The following is a 23496-nucleotide window of genomic DNA, read 5'->3' as shown; positions in this document are numbered from 1 at the left end:
ACTAATGGAAATTGTTTTTGCATTAGATGTACACACTGGTATGTGAGTAAAATAAACACACAACTTAGGAAAACGGTTGTATTATTACTCTAGGCTATATGCATGATTGGAAACTAGTCCTGAAAAGGTTCATGGTTTTAGTCCAGATGTCTGGATAGAGACCTGGGTGTTCATAATTCAATGCTTCATTAAACACAATACATGTCATACCACCCCTTAACAGTGTGTGCTCAAAACAAGGCCATAGACACATCCCAACCATGGCCTATGACATTTGCATAGGATCAATCCCTGACCAAAGACAGGTGGATGTGTGGTGAGATTGTCTAACAGTATGCAGACAAACACCCAGGTCCTGCCTCCCACTCACAGCCATAAACAACCACATTTTCAGGAAGAACATGTACACATGTTCTTGGACATCTCCCAAGAACTATAAAAAATAAAATACAGTACAGGGTCATTAACTAACACAAATAAATACATACAGGGCATACAGTATTTCCTGTGGAACAGCAGTCATAAGTATCAGTATTTCATTTTTCAAAGGTTCAACCCCTGCCTGTATGTGCTATAGCCATACTGAATAAGCACCCTTTACAGAGGGTCTGATGAATCCTCACTCTTACTTAGCTTTCTGAAAATGTGAAATCTGGGAGAGGTATTTACCGATCACTGAGGAACTGTGATTAAAATGCTTACTGAACATATTAAACACCCTCTGCTTTCACTGGTATAATCTGCAGTAAAACAGTGAGGGGTGTTGAACTTGAACGGTTTGGTTGCGATGCTGTGGAGTTAGTAGTGCACACATGGGCCCTGCAGAGCATTTTCTAGGAACTCACAGCAAACTGGCAGGATTAAGAACACAAGGAAAGAGGCTTTAAGTCCCCAGTACCTTTTGAGTAAGTGGTCAACAAAGCAAAAATTTTAACAGTACATAGTTTTCCTGAAAATAACATTTGGTAATATGATTTGACATGAGGTAAATCATTATACAAACTATTTACAATTTGCATATCAAGGATGTAAAATAGGTTGAGTAGAATTGAAGAATATGGAGTATTGACTCAAATACTGTTCTATAGTAATGTGAGACATCAAATTGGACTCAGTATGCGCTTTCAATGACAGTGTACAGTAGTGTTGCTTTATCAGTGGATGATTGACAGCACAAATAAGCCCCTCCCATTGTCTCCCATCCAAGAACAGTTACCAGTGTTAAACTGTTGTCAAATGAAACTCAAATCAAAAAGGGTAATATATACAGAACCACACTAACCATTTAAAGTGAGACTGTGGTTAAGCTTGGCCCGGGAGAATATAACCTGAGGGGAAACGTACATGGAGGTATTGTGAGGAAATAAAATCGAATTCATAACAGCAACCCGCCATTAGAGCGTGTACACACACACACACACACACACACACACACACGAAATGGCTATACAGTCCGTCGTCATGAAATACCATAAAGCCAGGTGTTTGTATGGACCATTCCTGCCTCTAAGTAGGCAATAGGAGTTACAAAACAGCATTGGTTGCTGTAAACCTATGTTCTGGTAACCTGATCTCTGTGACTCACAGACCACTGCTACCATAAATGATACATAACATGCCCACATAAATGAGGAAGACTTGGTCTTCATGGATTTTAAAATCAATTTCTCAGTGTGTATGTACATACAACGGAGAGATCAGTATACAGTATTCAAAGACGGACCTCATCTTCCCCCTATATACACACACTCCCTGACAAAAGAAAACAATTGAAAAACAGACCTCTGCCATCAGTGATTCAACATAGCATCAATACAATATAAAGGCAAACAAATACAAATGTATAGGTACTTGTGAATCGAATAAAAAATATTGTAAAAAATTAAATTACACACATCCTCTAACTACAGTTTTATACAGAGTGTACACTGAGTGTACAAAACATTGTCTTTCCATGACAGACTGACCAGCTGAATCCAGGTGAAAGATATGATCCCTTATTGATGTCACTTCAATTAGTGTAGATGAAGGGGAGGAGACAGGTTAAAGAAGGATTTTTAAGCCTTGAGCCATGGATTGTGTACGTGTGCCATTCAACGGGTGAATGGGCAAGACAAAGGATTTAAGTGCCTTTGAATGGGGTATGATAGTAGGTGCCAGGTGCACCAGTTTGCGTGTGTTAAGAACTGTAACGCTGCTGGGTTTATCCCGTGTGTATCAATACTGGTCAACCACCCAAAGGACATCCAGCCAACTTGACACAGCTGTGGAAAGCATTGGAGTCAACATGAATTGAGGCTGTTCTTAGGGAAAGGGGTGGGGGGGGGGGGGGGGTTCCACCCCAATATTAGGAAGGTGTTCTTAATGGTTTTGTACACTCAGTGTTTATCCTGCCATTGAGATTAACATGGGCATTATCGGGAGCAGTAGTAATATCAGTAATTGCAGTAATTTTAGTAGGAACAGAACAGAGAAGGGGGCTGCAGGAACAGGTTTGTGGGTCAAAATGGTGGGATAGGTTGGGGGCAAGGGATGGACAGGGGTTACCAGTAGTTTTGGCTGAATATACGAGGTAGGGTTCGTCACAACTCAGGCGGTGGTGGCTTTAAAAGAAACTGTCAGGAGAGTCATGTAATGTTTTTTTGTTTGTTTACATTTTCTGTCCTTAGCTTGTGCGTTCTTTGAAAAGACACTGTCCCTCTATCTCTCTCAGTATTTTTTTTAGTGCAGGACAGAGTCCCCAGTGCTCTCCTCAGGTCTTTGGGATAGGGCCCTCTCAGACTTTGATGTCCTCCTGGACACTCAGCTGGGACAGGGTCTTCTTGATGCGCAGGGCGGTGAGGCGGGCGGCTCCGTTGGCGTACCAACACTCCCTCATGATCTTCCCCATCACACGCAGGGTCTTGGGGGATGGGGAGGGAGAGAGAAAAGAGGAAGATAGATAAAGTACAGTGTTATATAAAGCTCAGGAAAATTGGACCAACAGTTGAGCGAACATAAGGAAAATGAGGTTAGAGGAAGTCATATGCACAAGGATAAATAAGCTTATCGAAACCACCAATGCATCCCCAGAGAACAAGCTCGCCAAATAAACATACTTCATTTAAAATACACCAGCATACAATGTAATGCTGATAAGAAACCAGTGACACTTTCATATTAGTGAGTGACTGCTGTGTTTTCATAATAGGATTGTTTGATTGACCTCAAATGAACATGCATATCCATGTGTCCCTACCTCGTAGCTCTGCCACCAGTTGGGCACGTTGGGCCGTAGCTTCTGGTCACACACCAGCTTCCTCATCTCCTCTATGGAGGGGTCAGAGGGCACCAGGTCAAAGTACGGTAGCTGGTACTCCTCATGGATACCTCGGGGCAGAGGTCAAAGGTCAGGTAAGGTTTCTAATCAATTGTGAATTAAAATTTTAACTACAGTGAGATAGAGAGATGCATCTCAAATGACACCATTCTCCTTATATAGTGCACTACCACTTGGAGACCTATGGGCCCTCATCAAAAATAGTGCACTATACAGGGAGCGCTATGGGCCCTGGTCAAAAGTAGTTGACTATATAGGGAATAGGGTGCCATTTGGGACCAGCCAGTGTGCTGAGGGAGAGCCTGTCTGACCTCCAGCGTTGCAGCGGCGTGCGATCTCCCAGTAAACCAGGCCCAGAGCGTAGATGTCTGCACACTTAAACGAATCAAAATGCCTCATGTTGATGCTCTCATCCAGAACCTCAGGGGCCATGTACCTGACAGAGAGAATGTGTGTTTTATTAAGCTGGGGTGGCATGAGGGTTATAAGTTGAGAAACCAAGTACTTCTTACGGTTGAGGACATGTGTGTGTTTGCACCTCTTTGTGCCCACTCTCTGGTTGGGGGCGATGTCTATGGTGTCGGTGGTGGACTCATGGCGCACGGCCAGCCCCAAGTCAGCAATGGCACAGGTACTGTTTTTCTTCACCAGGATGTTCTTAGACTTGAGGTCCCGGTGGGCAATACCAGGCTTACCTAGAGGAGGGCCGAGAGAGTGAGTCTACCTGACAATTACTGTATTCCTGGCAATCAATGGAAGTCATGTAACTGATCATTAACATGTTCGTGTGAAACGTGTATTTTATGCTGTCCAATTCATTTGAATCAAACAATCATAGATATCTGCAATATACCATTGTATACTACAGTAGACAAAAACGTAAATGTTCTTCCAGAATGACATCAATAATTGACCTATCAAGGAACATCTCTGTTGGTCTGAGTCAGTGCACTCAACAGAGATGCTTAAGTTTAGAGGGGCTGCTGTATAAGTCATACCGGGTAGATCTATAACCCAGACTCTGACCAGGCTGAATGGGAGAGCTGGCATTTCCTACCAGCTATGAAGCATGGCCTATATTTACAGAGGCACACCCTCACCCTGTGTGCCCAGGATCTCCATGTGCAGGTGTGCCAGGCCGCTGGCAGCAGACAGTGCCAGTTTGATCATTCCCTCGATGGTGATGGAGTAACGGTTCAGGTAGTCAAACAGAGAGCCGTACTCGTGGTAGTCTGACACCAGCCACAGCTGGGTCCATGTGCCATTATCTATGACAGAAAGATTGTTGGACAATACATTCAGAGACCAATGTTCAGACCCTACACCTAATACGAAAAACTGACCTGAACACCAGAAATCTACAAGCAGTGCTCTTCGAAGGGGAATATTTGTTGTGATGTCATAGAACGACGGCCAGAATTTTGTTACCTTTGTTGTCGGCGGCGATGAATCCCAGGATGTTTTCGTGGCGCAGCATAATGGTCTGGTAGATCTCAGCCTCGCGGAACCAGGAGCGTTCCTCTCTGGACGAAAAGATCTTCACCGCCACGTCTCCTCCTCTCCAGCGGCCGCGCCACACTTCCCCGAAACGCCCTTTCCCTATAATCTCCTGCAGCACGATGGTCCTAGCCACTGTTCGCTGGACAAACAGAGGGAGGCCTGCACAGAGACACAGGACGAAGAGGACCAAGGCATATGGGACACAGAGACAAGGCAAAAAGAAAGACGACTATACAGTTAGACAATCACATTGTGACACATGCCTAATATCAACCACATTTCCCCCTATGCATTTTGTTTTCTTCTATGGAAGACATTATTAAAGCTACAGTCACTAATCTCTTTTTTCCCTGTTTTGTGACTGCTTGAATTGATCAGAGCCCTAGTGTGGCTGTACTGACCAGAGCCTGATCCAGAGGTGGACATGTCATAAATGAGGTCCTGCAGGGTCTTGTCCTTGGCCATGTAGAGATGGTCACAGGAGGGGTCCTCCACCTCCAGCCTCTGCCTGTGGCTGTAGGCTTGCTGGTGGTACTGGAACAGGAACACACCCATGATTAGCAGCACACACAGCAGGCAGACGGGCCCTGCGACCACTGCTACCAGCTCCACTGGACCCCATTTACCATCAGGGCCAAAAACACCCCCCAGGCCCGGCCGAGACGTCACTGAGAGAGGGAAGAGAAAGAATCAGTCTAAATACATATTTCATGAGTGAACATAACACAATTCACTGAACTGTGTTTTGAGACCCTTGTCCTCTATTGTAGCAGACATCCTAGCCCTGTGGTTCGTAACGTGAGGTGTGCAACCTGGGACATGTGCTTGTGTGTGGCGGTATACAGCTTATATTCCATGGTCGAGGTCGAGACACTCACCAGAGGTTACTTTGAGGTCGAGGCTGTTGCAGTAGTTAGTGTAGCAGCAGTGTGTGTAGAGGAGGCCCTCAGCGCTCAGGCAGTAGAAGGGCTGGCCCGGGGGTACCAGCTTGTCCCGGGTGATGCAGATACGGATGTGCTGCTCCAGCCCATTGATGAAGGACGTGGAGGCCATGCAGGCCCCGTCTGTCTCACACTGGGAGCCAGTCTTCTCACACTGGGCTGTGGTGCAGTTACACCACAAAGCTGTACAGAGAGAGAGAGATTATTTCAATACTTTAGAATAATGGTTTGGATAAACTCAAAACATGCTCAAAGCTGTAATGTCATAAGAAGTTGTGCTGGCACTGCCACATAAAAAACATTTCATGACAATTTCACTCCACTGCATGAGATGCAAGTTTATATACAGCAGAGGGCGCTCATCGACAGCAGCAGTACCACACAGGGGCCCTTTGACAATTACATTTCCCTGGCACCAACTTAGTCCAGCGTGATCAAACGCACATCCTTTAGCGGGGTGCAGGGCCAAAGAAAGTTGGTATAAAATGAACAGAGGCCGTACAAATCAGCAGCTCCAGCAGGTATCTTTGTTCACAAAACAACGTTTCGATCCTGCAAGGATGACCTGATGAAGATCTTTGCTGGATCAAAATGTTGTCTGTGGTGGAGCTTCTGAGTGTGCTGGCTCTATTTATTTTATACTGACACCAACTTTCCCTATGATCATGTCAGATAAAGCATTGGACTACAGAAAAAAAAAGATTCACTGTGTTTATTACATTTTTCCTCCAACTGAACAACACCATTTCCCAGAGAATAACCAAACTATTTCAGCTTTTCTCTTGGAGAAAAATCAGACAGACGTCAACACTACTTTTTGTAAAGACACATTGAAATAATAGCCAGTGAGTTTATTAGAAAATAGCCCGAGATTTTAAAGATAAATATATCTCCTTTTGATAAAGCTAGTAGCATGCTCCATCAGGATAGAGAAGGCTCCAGAGAGTGATTCAACATCTTCAGTATTTTAGGTCGCAGGGACTAGGACTAAGTTGACATTGTACAAATCTCTGGTCGTTGAAGAGGTAAACAACCCTTTAGTTTGATGATCCTTTAACAATCTTTTGAACTATACCTCTCAGAAATGTTTCAATTATTTACCATGCCCCAAATGGCATAATTTCACAAAACTAAGCAGATGCAGAAAAGTGTGTTGTTTGAAACCATTCCAGATGGGGACAAACATGTTTTTAACCCAAACAGTCACAAAATTGACCCTATTAGCTAATGGTGTTTTTAACATCACAAGAGTACAACAAGACAGCACAACACCCCTACCCTACAGAGGTGGTTCATCCTGGAAATAGAGTATCAAAGGTAAATCAAACTGCGTGCCAAAGCTGGCCGTTTCAAAAAGACACGTTCATCGGCAGGCCGGGAAACAATTATAGCCATTCCAGAGATGGATTGAGATCTCTACTTGGAAATAACTTGATTTTGCATGGACATTGGCAGACATTGGCAGGCCCCCATTCACATCAATGGGGCTGTAGTGGAGCGAGTCGAGAGTCTTAAAGTTCCTTGCTGTCGACATCACCAAAGAACTATCATGGCCCAAACACACCAAGACAGTCCTGAAGAAGGCACAACTTCCCCCTCAGGAGATTGAAAAGATTTAGCATGGGTCCCCAGATCCTCAAAACATCCTACATTGGCACCTGATGCCGAGCAGTGGCAACTGCTCGGCATTTGACCGTAAGGCGCTACAGAGGGTAGTGCGTACGGCCCAGTGGGGCCAAGCTTCCTGTAATCCAGGACCTATATAATAGCCGGTGTCAGAGGAAAGCCCATAAAATTGTCAGAGAGTCAGACTGTTTTCTCTGCGACCGCATGGCAAGTGGTAACAGAGCGCCAAGTCTAGGACCAAAAGGCTCCTTAACAGCTTCTACCCCCAAGCCATAATAAGACTGTTGAACAATTAATCAGATGGCCACCAGACTATTTACATTGACCTCCCCCTCCCCTCCATTTGTTTTGTACACTGCTGCTACTCGCTGTTTATCTATGCATAGTCACTTCACCCCAACCTACATGTACAAATTTCCTCAACTAACCTGACTCGGTACCGGTACCCCCTGTATATAGCCTCCACATTGACTCTGTACCGGTACCCCCTGTATATAGCCTCCACATTGACTCGGTACCGGTACCCCCTGTATATCGCCTCCACATTGACTCGGTACCGGTACCCCCTGTATATAGTCTCCACATTGACTCTGTACCGGTACCCCCTGTACGTATATAGCCTCCACATTGACTCGATACCGGTACCCCCTGTATATAGCCTCCACATTGACTCGGTACCGGTACCCCCTGTATATAGCCTCCACATTGACTCTGTACCGGTACCCCCTGTATATAGCCTCCACATTGACTCGGTACCGGTACCCCTGTATATAGCCTCCACATTGACTCTGTACCGGTACCCCCTGTATATAGCCTCCACATTGACTCTGTACCGGTACCCCCTGTATATAGCCTCCACGTTGACTCTGTACCGGTACCCCCTGTATATAGCCTCCACATTGACTCGGTACCGGTACCCCCTGTATATAGCCTCCACATTGACTCTGTACCGGTACCCCCTGTATATAGCCTCCACATTGACTCTGTACCGGTACCCCCTGTATATAGCCTCCACGTTGACTCTGTACCGGTACCCCCTGTATATAGCCTCCACATTGACTCTGTACCGGTACCCCCCTGTATATAGCCTCCACATTGACTCTGTACCGGTACCCCCTGTATATAGCCTCCACATTGACTCTGTACCGGTACCCCTGTATATAGCCTCCACATTGACTCTGTACCGGTACCCCCTGTATATAGCCTCCACATTGACTCTGTACCGGTACCCCCTGTATATAGCCTCCACATTGACTCTGTACCGGTACCCCCTGTATATAGCCTCCACATTGACTCTGTACCGGTACCCCCTGTATATAGCCTCCACATTGACTCTGTACCGGTACCCCCTGTATATAGCCTCCACATTGACTCTGTACCGGTACCCCCTGTATATAGCCTCCACATTGACTCTGTACCGGTACCCCCTGTATATAGCCTCCACATTGACTCTGTACCGGTACCCCCTGTATATAGCCTCCACATTGACTCTGTACCGGTACCCCCTGTATATAGCCTCCACATTGACTCTGTACCGGTACCCCCTGTATATAGCCTCCACATTGACTCTGTACCGGTACCCCCTGTATATAGCCTCCACATTGACTCTGTACCGGTACCCCCTGTATATAGCCTCCACATTGACTCTGTACCGGTACCCCCTGTATATAGCCTCCACATTGACTCTGTACCGGTACCCCCTGTATATAGCCTCCACATTGACTCTGTACCGGTACCCCCTGTATATAGCCTCCACATTGACTCTGTACCGGTACCCCTGTATATAGCCTCCACATTGACTCTGTACCGGTACCCCCTGTATATAGCCTCCACATTGACTCTGTACCGGTACCCCCTGTATATAGCCTCCACATTGACTCTGTACCGGTACCCCCTGTATATAGCCTCCACATTGACTCTGTACCGGTACCCCTGTATATAGCCTCCACATTGACTCTGTACCGGTACCCCCTGTATATAGCCTCCACATTGACTCTGTACCGTACCCCCTGTATATAGCCTCCACATTGACTCGGTACCGGTACCCCCCCTGTATATAGCCTCCACATTGACTCTGTACCGGTACCCCCCTGTATATAGCCTCCACATTGACTCTGTACCGGTACCCCCTGTATATAGCCTCCACATTGACTCTTGTACCGGTACCCCCTGTATATAGCCTCCACATTGACTCTGTACCGGTACCCCCTGTATATAGCCTCCACATGACTCTGTACCGGTACCCCTTATGAGCCTCCACATTGGACTCTGTACCGGTACCCCCTGTATATAGCCTCCACATTGACTCTGTACCGGTACCCCCTGTATATAGCCTCCACATTGACTCTGTACCGGTACCCCCTGTATATAGCCTCCACATTGACTCTGTACCGGTACCCCCTGTATATAGCCTCCACATTGACTCTGTACCGGTACCCCCTGTATATAGCCTCCACATTGACTCTGTACCGGTACCCCCTGTATATAGCCTCCACATTGACTCTGTACCGGTACCCCCTGTATATAGCCTCCACATTGACTCTGTACCGGTACCCCCTGTATATAGCCTCCACATTGACTCTGTACCGGTACCCCCTGTATATAGCCTCCACATTGACCTCTGTACCGGTACCCCCTGTATATAGCCTCCACATTGACTCTGTACCGGTACCCCCTGTATATAGCCTCCACATTGACTCTGTACCGGTACCCCCTGTATATAGCCTCCACATTGACTCTGTACCGGTACCCCCTGTATATAGCCTCCACATTGACTCTGTACCGGTACCCCCTGTATATAGCCTCCACATTGACTCTGTACCGGTACCCCCTGTATATAGCCTCCACATTGACTCTGTACCGGTACCCCCTGTATATAGCCTCCACATTGACTCTGTACCGGTACCCCCTGTATATAGCCTCCACATTGACTCTGTACCGGTACCCCCTGTATATAGCCTCCACATTGACTCTGTACCGGTACCCCCTGTATATAGCCTCCACATTGACTCTGTACCGGGTACCCCCCTGTATATAGCCTCCACATTGACTCTGTAATAATAGCCCCCCGGTACCCCCTGTATATAGCCTCCACATTGACTCTGTACCGGTACCCCCTGTATATAGCCTCCACATTGACTCTGTACCGGTACCCCCTGTATATAGCCTCCACATTGACTCTGTACCGGTACCCCCTGTATATAGCCTCCACATTGACTCTGTACCGGTACCCCCTGTATATAGCCTCCACATTGACTCTGTACCGGTACCCCCTGTATATAGCCTCCACATTGACTCGGTCCAGGTACCCCCTGTATATCGCCTCCACATTGACTCTGTACCGGTACCCCCTGTATATAGCCTCCACATTGACTCTGTACCGGTACCCCCTGTATATAGCCTCCACATTGACTCGGTCCAGGTACCCCCTGTATATCGCCTCCACATTGACTCTGTACCGGTACCCCCTGTATATAGCCTCCACATTGACTCTGTACCGGTACCCCCTGTATATAGCCTCCACATTGACTCTGTACCGGTACCCCCTGTATATAGCCTCCACATTGACTCTGTACCGGTACCCCCTGTATATAGCCTCCACATTGACTCTGTACCGGTACCCCCTGTATATAGCCTCCACATTGACTCTGTACCGGTACCCCCTGTATATCGCCTCATTATTGTGTTACTTTATTATTATATTTTATTTTATTTCACAGTAAGGCCTACACTTGTTGTATTCGGCACATGTGACAAATAAAGTTTGATTTGATTTCACATTGAGGGCTTCCACTATTTTAAAGTAGTAAACTAGGTGGGGATTCCTAACTTGTGAGTGATCAGCCAATGATAAAGAGAATTGTATTTTTCTTTCAAATTGGTTTGCCTAGTTTGTAAATTGCTTTAAGCTATATCACCGCCAACTGGTGACACACAAGATTTGGTTCAAGACTCCAGTATTGCAAGTAGCGGTAAATCACAAATATTAGCTTTACATTGTTTCCCAAACATCAAAAGAATAAGAAAATGTACTACTTTAAAAATGGAGATAGCTCTAATGGCGTTGCCCATGCTATTACAGATGCCATAATGGCACAGATACAAAATTGAGTACCTCTTTCCCTCTCTAGAATTCTAATCTCTCACAAGAATACAGTTCTGTTTTAAAAGGCCAGCTTGCTACCAATTTTCATGATTCCTCTCCTCCTAATTTGCCTATTGTCCACAAGTTCCATAACTAGCTAGCTAGTTCAAGCTAACGTTCTAAATAGGACAGAGCCTTCATTTTATTTAGCTAGCTAAGGAGAAAATATAAAGATTTGAGTGATGAGCAGAACTGATTTGAGTGATAAAAATGTAGGTAAGTTACCATTTTCTAGCTTACTTTTGTGACTGACTTTCCTTCACTGCCATAAACTGTTGTTAATAACCTGCACCTCACGTAACTATTTCACCTTGAACGCCTAGCCTGAAACAGGTTTTTGGATAATAATCACACAATATCAACCCAGTTCAGTAGACTTTTGTATGGGGAGTATGAGAGATTTCACAGGTCTGTCAGACAGCAAGGTCAGCACAGCAGGCAGTGAGGTCTCTTTGGGTGAACCAGATCACAGAAATGACACACACACACACACAGAATGAGAAGGAAGCAATTTTACAAGTTATTGCACATCGCAGACATCACAAGAAAGCTCAAAGACATCTGGGTAATTTGATACTCTCAACATACAGGCTCTATAATGGTAGACATACATGATGGAAGTGAGGTTCAAAGACAAAAGGTCTGTCTGTTTAGTGCAGACAGCTTGCTTTTAAATAGTGGTGTTCTACTGACAGTGTTACTATAATCAGAAGTGGACTTTGCCCATACAATTTCATAATCCTTAATCAACATCATATTGGCCCTTTGTGTGGCGATTACAGGGAATTTGACCAACCCAGACTGAGCTGAGATCAGTGGGGGTAGGGGAGTGAACCCAGAATGTAGTTGTTGGGATAAGCCATCCTCCGGGTCAGCTTCTTGTGTACAGGGAGGGGTGATAAGACGAAAGGGGGTAACCCTAAAGTTTTTAGGAGATTGTGGTCTGTACTGGAGGTTTGGGATTAGTCCCAGGCAGCCTAGTCCTGAAAACTAGGACAGGGGAAGTAAAAACAAAGTAAAGGCAGAGAAGAGGCGTTCAATGTGTTTTAAACCCCTGCGGAGAGGGCTTCTTTTTGTGGTAGTGGTTTGTACAGAGGAGGGGGTTGACTTGTTTGAGCAGCTGCAGCTGTCATTAACCCAGTCTAGACAGTGACTGCCTCAGTGAAATTTTGGATAATTGAATTTCATTTGGGCACAGAGGCTGACATGGTGTGAAATTCCGATATATTTTTTTTCTTCCATCATAGTCTGTAAATGACTTCAATGTTAACACCAGACCCTCTGTTGCATTTGCATTTCCCACACAACACACATTCCCAGGAATGAAGGAAACATGAGCTTTTTGGTTTCCAGAAGGTTCGTCCTTTTGCAAATAGATTGATTAATAGGCTTAATGTTGATAGGAGCCTAATTAAAAGTGCAACTAGAACCCTGTGAAGATAAGAGTTAAAAAACATGGATAGCTACAGTAAAGTAGTGAGCGGAAAGAGCTCTGCACGAAGCAGGCAGCACTCAGACAGGGAATAACTGATTAAGATACCCAGACGCCACCAGGCAGAAGAAGAAAAACACACCACTGTACTCACCCCATCCCCTACCTCCCCGACTATCCCACTCCGATCGATACACAGGAAGTGTGTGTGTGTGTGTGTGTGCTTCTGTTATTGTATCTGGGCTCCCAGTCTTCTGATTCTATAGCAAAAGCTAGTTGGCTTTCTAGACACAGGTTCAGTGATCTTAAGCAGGCAGTGTGTTTCTCAAACAGTACTTAATCAGTGAGAATGTTTGGAGGCATGTTTACGTTCACATGTTGGATTGACCATTGAGGCAAGACTACAATCTGGAGAAACTCTAGTATTAGAAAACATGCTAAATCAGATCGGTGAGAACATGTAGTGCTATGCTGGAACAAAATACGTTTCCATGTCGATCAATTCAAGGCCATAGCGAGGTCCTAATGGAGTCTGGCCTCAGATACTCCAAGGACTCCCTAACACAGGTGTCCTTGGAATTCAGACAGGATGCATAGTCTCAATTTGAGGAGGGGAAAAAAAAACATTGAACATGACTATGACTACAGAAGATTCGATAATACAGTTATAGATAATACTAATAGAAAATGAGATAAGGAAAAACAGACCTCTTTCAATGACTGAATGACTCATGTAGTAGAAGATAATGCTGCAAGCATTTTACGAATACACGCCTCTCAATGTAATTACATGGCTGTTTCCCAAATCCCATGACTTACGTTTTCTTATCTCACTACCTCGCCCAGCTCCCTTGTTGTCCAGCTCCTCCCTTCCCATCCTCTATCTAAATCCCTCTCCCTTTCCAAATATCACAAATCCAGGGAACGTGAGTTGGTCACTCACTGTAACCTCTCTTTGTCAAACATCTCAATCATACTGTTTCACACACACCACACACACACACACAATATCCTGTTTGCCTTTAAGCCTCCTTACTCTGATGCGGTTTATCAACAGGCACGTACATGCAAAATTAAAGGCCATGGATTTTTTAAAATTTTCTTTAAAAAAAGTAAACCCTTTCACCTCCCAACCTTGGCACAAGAACAGCTGTGGTTTAAAGCTTCCCCTGGGCTTGAGCGAAGTAATAATTTATTTGGGGGCTTTTATTTGGTGTGGTTTAGAAATTAACACACGCACACCCACCTGCCCGTTTGTGTCTGAGGGGTCTTTCAGTTTCAGCTACTATGCTGTGGGAGTATTCCCACATCAGAAGGGAAAAAACATTTCTTAATGACATCTGTGGCCTTGACTCATACAGACTACACACACACACTGTAAAATGATATCACTAGATTAATGCTTAGGGTTGGAGCCTATTATATATATATTGTTATCTTATACATCAAATCGACCCCAATGTGTACATTTCAAAAGGCAAAGATATGAGTTAGCCTAAATATTACTTAAAATAGACCCATAAGAAAGGCAATCTATGTACAGTACCAGTCAAAAGTTGACACACCTACACATTCAAGGGTTTTTCTTTATTGTTAGTGTTTTCTACAATGTAAAATAAGATTGAAGACATCAAAACCATGAAATACATCTAGTAACCAAAAAGTGTTAAACAAATCAAAATATATTTTACATGTGAGATTCTTCAAAGTAGCCACCCTTTGCCTTGATGACAGCTTTGCACACTCATTACATTCTCTCAACCAGCTTCACCTGGTATGCTTTTCCAACAGTCTTGAAGGTGTTCCCACATATGCTGAGCACTTATTGTTTGAGATGAGTTGGACAACCTCATTTGGGTTGAGGTCGGGTGATTGTGGAGGCCAGGTCATCTGATGCAGCCCTGCATCACTCTCCTTCTTGGTCAAATAGCCCTTACACAGCCTGGAGGTGTGTTGGGTCATTGTCCTATTGAAAAACAAATGATAGTTCCACTAAAACAAACCAGATGGAAGGGTATATCGCTGCAGAATGCTGTGGTAGCCATGCTGGTTAAGTGTGCCTTGAATTCTAAATAAATCAGTGTCACCAGCAAAGCACCCCCACACAGTCACACCTCCTCCTCCATACTTCACGATGGGAACCACACATGCGAAAGACATCCATTCACCAACTCTGCATCTCACAAAGACATGGTGGTTGGAAGCAAAAATATCACATTTGGACTCATCAGACCAAAGGACAGATTTCCACCGGTCTAATGTCAATTGTTCCTGTTTCTTCTTATTGGTGTCCTTTAGTAGTGGTTTCTTTGCAGCAATTCGACCATGAAGGCCTGATTCATGCAGTCTCTTCTGAACAGTTGATGTTGAGATGTGTCTGTTAGTTAAACTCTGTGAAGAATTTATTTAGGCTGCAATGTCTGAGGTGCAGTTAACTCTAATGAACTTATCCTCTGCAGCAGAGGGAACTCTGGTTCTTCCTTTCCTGTGGCGGTCCTCATGAGAGACAGTTTCATCATAGCGTTTGATGGTTTTGCACTTGACAAAACTTTCCGAATTGACTGACCTTCATGTCTTAAAATAATGATGGACTGTCGTTTCTCTTTGCTTATTTGAGTTGTTCTTGCCATAATATGGACTTGGTCTTTTACCAAATAGGGCCATTTTCTGTATACCACCCCTACCTTGTCACAACAACTGATTGTCTCCAAGGAAGGAAATTCCACAAATTCACTTTTAACAAGGCACACCTGTTAATTGAAATGCATTCCAGGTGACTACCTCATGGAGCTGGTTGAGAGAATGCCAAGAGTGTGCAAAGCAGTCATCTCAAGTATATTTTGATTTGTTTAGCACTTTTTCAGTTACTACATGATTCCATGTGTTATTTCATAGTTTTGATGTCTTCACTATTATTCTACAATGTAGAAAATAGTAAAACAAATGAAAAAGCCTGTAATGAGTAGGTGTGTCTGAACGTTTGACTGGTACTGTCAATTATTTTACCATTGGGGTGATTACAATGCTGGACAATGCCATGGCACCTTCTGGTCATTTGATATCCAGTCACAGACCTTTTTTGCACACACACATGCCATGATCCAGCACACATGAACTCAAGAAGGTTGTTATTTTATGTTGTTATTGAATTTGTATAATTTTTGATGAAAGTTTCATAACATCTATTTTTGCCATTAAGTTAAAAGCACTTTTAAAAAGGAAATATGGCTTATATAAATCTAGATGCAAGTCTTTTAGATAAAATGGGAGGACCTTGATGAGATTTCAAATACACACCACAAACTGCATCTGTGTTATTGTACCGGATCTGAGCGCAGATCTGAGTACACACAGACACACCACAAAAGTACACACTTCAAGTGGCCCTGTGCTGAATGTGTGGCAAGGTTATTCACTGTCACTATAGTAAAACATATACAATAAATAGGCTGTACAACTTACAATGTATACACAGACAGGCTAGGCCTTACTTGGGAGAAAGGAGGTGGTGTAGAAGTAAAGTGAGTGAGAGGAAATGTTTTCAACAGCAATGTGTTTTTTCTCTCCGTTTTTAGAGAATGCTGTGATGCTCAAGACTGTCGAAGAAATAGTGTGGCAGAGCAAACACTTGAGGGCCATGGTTGTGTTAAAAGCGGGGGTTTGGCGTGTTACTAAAGTCAAGCACAGTACAGGTATTGTTTGGCGACAGGGCTGTGTGAAGGGAGTGGGGGAGGGAGAGAGGAGAAAAGGGTACAGTAGAGAGAAGGAGAAAAAAGGCTAACTGTGCACATTGTATTGCTTTGTATATTGTGATGTAGCCTAAGGACACTTCACTTTAAATGTATGGCAAACAAAGAAATACAACTCTGTTGACTACTTTTAATGACTACATTGACTACTTTAAACAATTTACACTGAACATTTTACAACACTTTTACTGGAAGAACTGTGCAGATGCAAAGTTTGGTGACATAATTTCAGTAAAATTGGCCTCTGTTTTTTTATGCGACCACATGAAAACTGTTAAAATAGGCCTATCTGCTCCGAATTAAGATTCAAAGATGTCGGCAGAAAGAATGGGGTGTTAGCTACAGATGTAGGATCTTCATTTCAGCCAGTTTGTTACACCTGGAAAATAATCATGTAGTGGTTGATACATTGTTCATTACAGCAAATCAAGTCTGACATTTTAAAGTGGAAATTATAAACTATAAACTTTTTAAACCTCGAATACACTACAAGTTTGCATTTCTTGCTGGGCAGGAACATTCTCAGAAACAAAAGAGTGATCAACATCCTACATCTGAATGACAAGACACCTTGAGGTTGAAAAAAAAAAATATTTTGGTTTATTGAACTACACGCTAAGTGAAGTGGATTTACACCCGGTAACAGAATTGCAGTAACGAATTCCATCATGGGTCTCTGATCTGTAATACACAGAAATTCATAATTATGGATATGAAAGCAAGGCTCTGAATGCAGGGCTCTACAGTGTGACCATTTTACGCAAATATGCACCTGAATATTTAGGAGCACCAGTGCACCAGCGACTCCTGTGGCGGGCCGGGTGCAGTGCACGCTAACCAAGGTCGCGAGGTGCACGGTGTTTCCTCCGACACATTGGTGCGGCTGGCTTCCGGGTTGGATGTGCACTGTTTTAAGAAGCAGTGCAGCTTGGTTGGGCTGTGTTTCGGAGGACGCATGGTTTCCGACCTTCGTCTCTCCCGAGCCCGTACGGGAGTTGTAGCGATGAGACAAGATAGTAATTACTAACAATTGGGGAGAAAAGGGGGTAAAAAAAAAAATTTAAAGCCCAAGAAAGATAGACACCCACCATTTCAGATGTTTTTTTACATTTTTGATTATAATTTGTTTTACCCCTTTTCTCCACAATTTTGTGATATCCAATTTGTAGTTACAGTCTTGTCCCATCACTGCAACTCCCCTACGGACTCGGGAGGGGCCAAGGACGAAAGCCACGTGTTAATTTGTCGAAGGAAACATCGTCCAGCTCCCCTAACCCAGACGACGCAGGGCCAATTTGTGAGCCGCCTTACCAGTCTTCTGGTCACGGCCGGCAGTGACATAGCCAGGGATCGAACGCAGGTCTGTAGTGACACCTCAAGCGCTGCATTGCCTTAAACACCATAGTACCCTCCAAACTCGTCATCAAGCTCGAGACCTTGGGTCTCGACCCCGCCCTGTGCAACTTGGGTACTGGACTTCCTGACGGGCCGCCCCCAGGTGGTGAGGGTAGGTAACAACATCTCCACCCCGCTGATCCTCAACACTGGGGCCCCACAAGGGTGCGTTCTGAGCCCTCTCCTGTACTCCCTGTTCACCCACGACTGCGTGGCCACGCACGCCTCCAACTCAATCATCAAGTTTGCGGACGACACAACAGTGGTAGGCTTGATTACCAACAACGACAGGACGGCCTACAGGGAGGTGAGGGCCCTCGGAGTGTGGTGTCAGGAAAATGAGATGATTGTGGACTTCAGAAAACAGCAGAGGGAGCACCCCCCTATCCACATCGATGGGACAGTAGTGGAGAGGGTAGTAAGTTAAGTTCCTCGGCGTACACATCACAGACAAACTGAATTGGTCCACCCACACAGACAGCATCGTGAAGAAGGCGCTGCAGCGCCTCTTCAACCTCAGGAGGCTGAAGAAATTTGGCTTGTCACCAAAAGCACTCACAAACTTCTACAGATGCACAATCGAGAGCATCCTGTCGGGCTGTATCACTACCTGGTACGGCAACTGCTCCGCCCACAACCGTAAGGCTCTCCAGAGGGTAGTGAGGTCTGCACAACGCATTACTGGGGGCAAACTACCTGCCCTCCAGGACACCTACACCACCCGATGTCACAGGAAGGCCATAAAGATCATCAAGGACAACAACCACCCGAGCCACTGCCTGTTCACCCCGTTATCATCCAGAAGGCGAGGTCAGTACAGGTGCATCAAAGCAGGGACCGAGAGACTGAAAAACAGCTTCTATCTCAAGGCCATCAGACTGTTAAACAGCCACCACTAACATTGAGTGGCTGCTGCCAACACACTGACTCAACTCCAGCCACTTTAATAATGAGAATTGATGGAAATTGATGTAAAGTATATCACTAGCCACTTTAAACAATGCTACTTAATATAATGTTTACATACCCTACATTACTCATTTCATATGTATATGTATATACTGTACTCTATATTATCTACTGCATCTTTATGTAATACATGTATCACTAGCCACTTTAAACTATGCCACTTTGTTTACATGCCCTACATTACTCATCTTATATGTATATAATGTACTCGATACCATCTCCTGCATCTTGCCTATGCCGTTCTGTACCATCACTCATTCATATATCTTTATGTACATATTCTTTATCCCTTTACACTTGTGTGTATAAGGTAGTAGTTTTGGAATTGTTAGGTTAGATTACTCGTTGGTTATTACTGCATTTTCGGAACTAGAAGCACAAGCGTTTCGCTACACTCGCATTAACATCTGCTAACCATGTGTATGTGACAAATACATTTGATTTGATAAACCACTGCGCCACTCGGGAGGCCCCTCCATTTCAGATTGTTCTGAAATTGTTTCTGTAGTTAGAAACAGATAAGATTAGCATTCCTGCAACATTATTTTGTTGAAGTCTAACTTGATCTGAGGAATTAAGATAATTGATTGGACCCAAATTGGTAATTTGAAATGATAGGACTCATAACATTTAATAAATATTGTACATAATATCTGATTTGGACCCAAAGCATTTTTAACAATAGCTAGGTTTCCATCAAATTGGTGACAGATTTTCATGTGAAAGTTTCCCACCGGAAATGCGTTTCCATCAAATTGACTTGAGGATAAAAGGCTTTGCGTGATGACCCAGTGCACATAAATACCTTTTGCGGTTAAATGGGTTTCCATCGCATTTTCATGGTTTTCTCACCAAAATTTTTTTTGTTATAAAGTGAGCGTGCCCACTCTGGTATTGGCACATGTGCTCTAGCCCAGAGTTTCATCTGCAGCCTAATAAACTGCATCCATTTCCAACAAGTTGTAGTGGTAGGTCCACACGTTTTTCGCATGCCTCCAATTTTATTTCGATATGATTGTTATTATTTCAATATTTGAGCATAAAAGCTTTTCCACCGACATTTCTCTCATAATTAATTTTATTGACACAAAAATACCTCATCCTGTCTACTGTATTTTGTTTTGTCGACATTTGGAAAGTTTACCATTAGGCCAGTCATACATTTACGCACTTTACTGGCTAAAGAAATGTTGGATGGAAACCTGGTTAATGGATAAGACATGGGGATTCCAAATAAATGGTCAAAAGCCACCCACACCAATCAGTATGGAGCTGCGGCTTGGAGTATTGTTTCTAGTATTTATTCCTAGTGAATTTTTCCCCTTGTTCAGAGGAATTAGTAATTGACATTGTTAGGTTTATATCCAATCCTACATTCTGAAATTACCAGGTTCTGACCACTGTTCCTGCTAGACGGTGATTTAAAAAAAAATAAGATTCTTGGAGTGGTATCACAGCTCCCCCTTGCAGTAAGTCTCCGTGGCGAAATGGATGCCATATACTTAAAATGTTTCCAAACTTTGCATCGTATTTAGTGTCGCCAGAGTCTGTCAATAGAACAGGAAGTTATCAAACCACAGAACAAGATGAAAATGTGGTTTTAGGCAATGAATTTAAACAATTAGTACTCACTTATAGGAATGGACAGGCCTATTGGAATAGTAAAGTTAAATAATACACATTATATGACTGTTGCCTCACGTTTTAGTTTGTGATGGTAATTACATTTGTTTTTGATGATGATTATTAGGTTGAGGTCGCTAGCAACAGTATCTTCAACCTAGGGTTCGTTCGTAAATTCACTCTGGCTATCTACTCGGATTTCAGAGCACTCTCGTCTGAGTGTGCCAGAGCGCAGAATAACTGATGAATTTACGAACGCTCAACACCCATTGAATATGGCCGGTGTGAGTAAACATCTGAAAAAAAAAGCTTAATTAAAATTGTTTCCAGCAGCACAGTTACAACCACCAATGCTCTGGATAACATGAAAACAGCCTAACCAGCTCTGCTAGCAAGCTAGGGTGCGTTCGTAAATTCACTTTGGGGTGACAAAGAGTGCGCTCTGGTCGTTCGTAAATTCAGAGCGTTGCCAGATTGGCTATTTACAAACTGACAACGTTAGCTTGAGTGCTTTAATGCCGTTGTGAGGTCAGAACGCGGATCAAACCTACTTCTCGGCCAGAGCGTCCAGTGTGCACTCTGAACGCTCCAACAGCGAAATGTTCTGAATTTACGAACTGTCAACCTCTGAATTTACAAATGCCCTGTGCGCACTCTGGCACTCCAGATTGAATTTACGAACACACCTCTAGTCTTGCAGCTCTGTAGCTAGCTAGCTAGCTACTCTGTAAACTAGCTTGACTTGCTAGAAAATTAGATAAACAAGTTGAGGAAAAACTAACTAAACAAAACATGTTTTATTATCACCTGAAACAATGTTTCTTCTGTCTTGAATTTAAAGGTCATATTTTGCAATGTCCCAAAATAAATGCGATCTCTGACAAGAAACTAGGCTCTCCTCCATCTTGTCTTGTTGTGAAACCCTATGCTCTCTGTCCAGTAGTAGCGGAATGAGATTGCGTGAAGATGACGTATAGCATAATGAAATACATCACGATGTGTATGGGGAATAACCTTCCACAGAGTTAAATTATTTTCCAGAGAAGGCATAGAGAAAAATATGCCTAATGTCATTGATCACATCAACAATGGGTTTATCCAACTCATAATGGTAAACTAGATCATCCTAAAGTTAGTTACTTAACTTTGCAGACTCAACAGATAAAGCGTATAGAAAAGGACATGTTTAAATGGGTATATTAGGCTAAGTGACAAAAGTTGAGAAGAGCAATCAAATAGGCCCACAGAAAGAAACAGAATTTAAAAAAACTTGAAATAGGCTGAGACTTTCACAATAAATCACAGTTGTAAAGAGAACCTGTGATAATTTAGTCCAGGCTATTATCACCATTCATTCCAGTAGATTAGATAACAAACTGGAAAATCTCCATTACTCCATTGTTTGGGCATTTTTAATCTCCACACATGGATACAACCAAGCCCCCTGCCCTGCCCAGAGAAAAAGGTCCATATACATGCAATCTGTATTTACACTGTTGGCCACTCTTTTGAAGCCACAAGCGCCCAACCATATCATCCATGTTATTCAAACATTAGGAGTTCACGATCAAGGGCTTTTTTTAAAGAGACTAGGACTGAGTGTCTATAGACCTTGAAGCCTCTTTTCTCTACATGTACGAAACACGCTAAAGGCCATAGAGAGAGAGAACTGAGGCCGAGTTCTGTTTACTCATTTATGCTTTTCATAAATGTATATGTTATCCAGTAATGATAAACTAACTCAGGCTGATTGGTAGAACAACACACAATGGCCCGTTTCGCAATGTACTCCAGCTCTTCGAAGCTAAATAGGTCAGCCTCAGACACCAGCTTGCTAAACCATTGTGTTGTAGTCTCAGCAAAAGCGTTTAGGGCTGCACTTTAAAACCACAACACTAGCTATCTTGTTTGCAGAGTTTACAGTTCACACACCAAAATAAACTGCTAAAAAAACTGATTTTCACAGGAAATGACGACAAAAACATAAAATCAAATTTGGGAATAAGGAACTCATACCTTACTTGATGAGGAATCTGAGTGAGCACATTTAAATGCTTTGATATGGAATATTATGAGGTAGTTTATGATAAATAAACTAATATTTCCATATTCGTTTTTGAGAATACAGCAAATTAATTAAACTTTGATTAGATGACTCAAGTCAATTTGTTAAACCACTGCTTTTGGATTCTTGTGAATTGTATCAAGGAATGGTGGAAGGTCCTTGGTAGACAACCTTGGCTGTTCATCCCAAATCCTAAAAACGGTGCTATGTCTGAGATGTTTACTAACGCGATCCAAGTATCCATCCAATTAGCTTCTAGCTGGCCAGAGAACTAACGTTATGATATTCTCAAGCAGTTAGTTAGCTAGCTATAAAGCATATTTAAACATAACGTCAAACAGTGTAGGTAGCTAGCTAGCTAGCTGATTCTCTTATTTTCATCTCTATTGCAATACTATTAGCCGTAAACAATCAGGTTCAATTAGCTAACTCGACTTGCTTTATACCAAATCCGTGAGCCATGTTGTGCTATTACTAAGCAATGTAAATTCCATTCACAAACAGAGCAAGTAAATAGACACAGGCGGGAATAAAAACTTAATCGGAAAAACATTACACTTACCATCATAAGTTCCAAATATGCAAACCAGGACGAGAAAAATTAACAAAATTAGATTCTTAGCCATGATCGCTATATTCCCATTGCATTGCATTAATATTTGGGCTAGTAGTGTGGTATTGACAGCGGAGCGGACAAAAACACACAGCTCCAGTCAGACAACAGACAGACACG

The 23496-nt window shown here is 43.5% G+C and overlaps 1 protein-coding gene across 1 annotated transcript; it reads right to left on the bottom strand.

Moving 5' to 3' along the window:
- Positions 1-64: 64 nt before the first annotated feature.
- On the bottom strand, positions 65-23496 carry LOC109904641 (activin receptor type-1B). Its single transcript, XM_020501858.2, has 9 exons — positions 23326-23496; positions 5698-5943; positions 5221-5487; positions 4748-4978; positions 4420-4587; positions 3858-4014; positions 3631-3755; positions 3239-3369; positions 65-2902 (listed from the first exon to the last, which is right to left on the bottom strand). Exons 1-9 carry the CDS (start codon positions 23414-23416, stop codon positions 2777-2779), a joined length of 1542 nt encoding a protein of 513 aa, XP_020357447.1. The 5' UTR covers positions 23417-23496; the 3' UTR covers positions 65-2776.

Source organism: Oncorhynchus kisutch, linkage group LG1 (assembly GCF_002021735.2).
Source record: "Oncorhynchus kisutch isolate 150728-3 linkage group LG1, Okis_V2, whole genome shotgun sequence".
Lineage (NCBI taxonomy): Eukaryota > Metazoa > Chordata > Actinopteri > Salmoniformes > Salmonidae > Oncorhynchus > Oncorhynchus kisutch.
The sequence above is the reverse complement of the archived record's forward strand: the minus strand, read 5'-3'. Positions and strand labels throughout refer to the sequence as shown.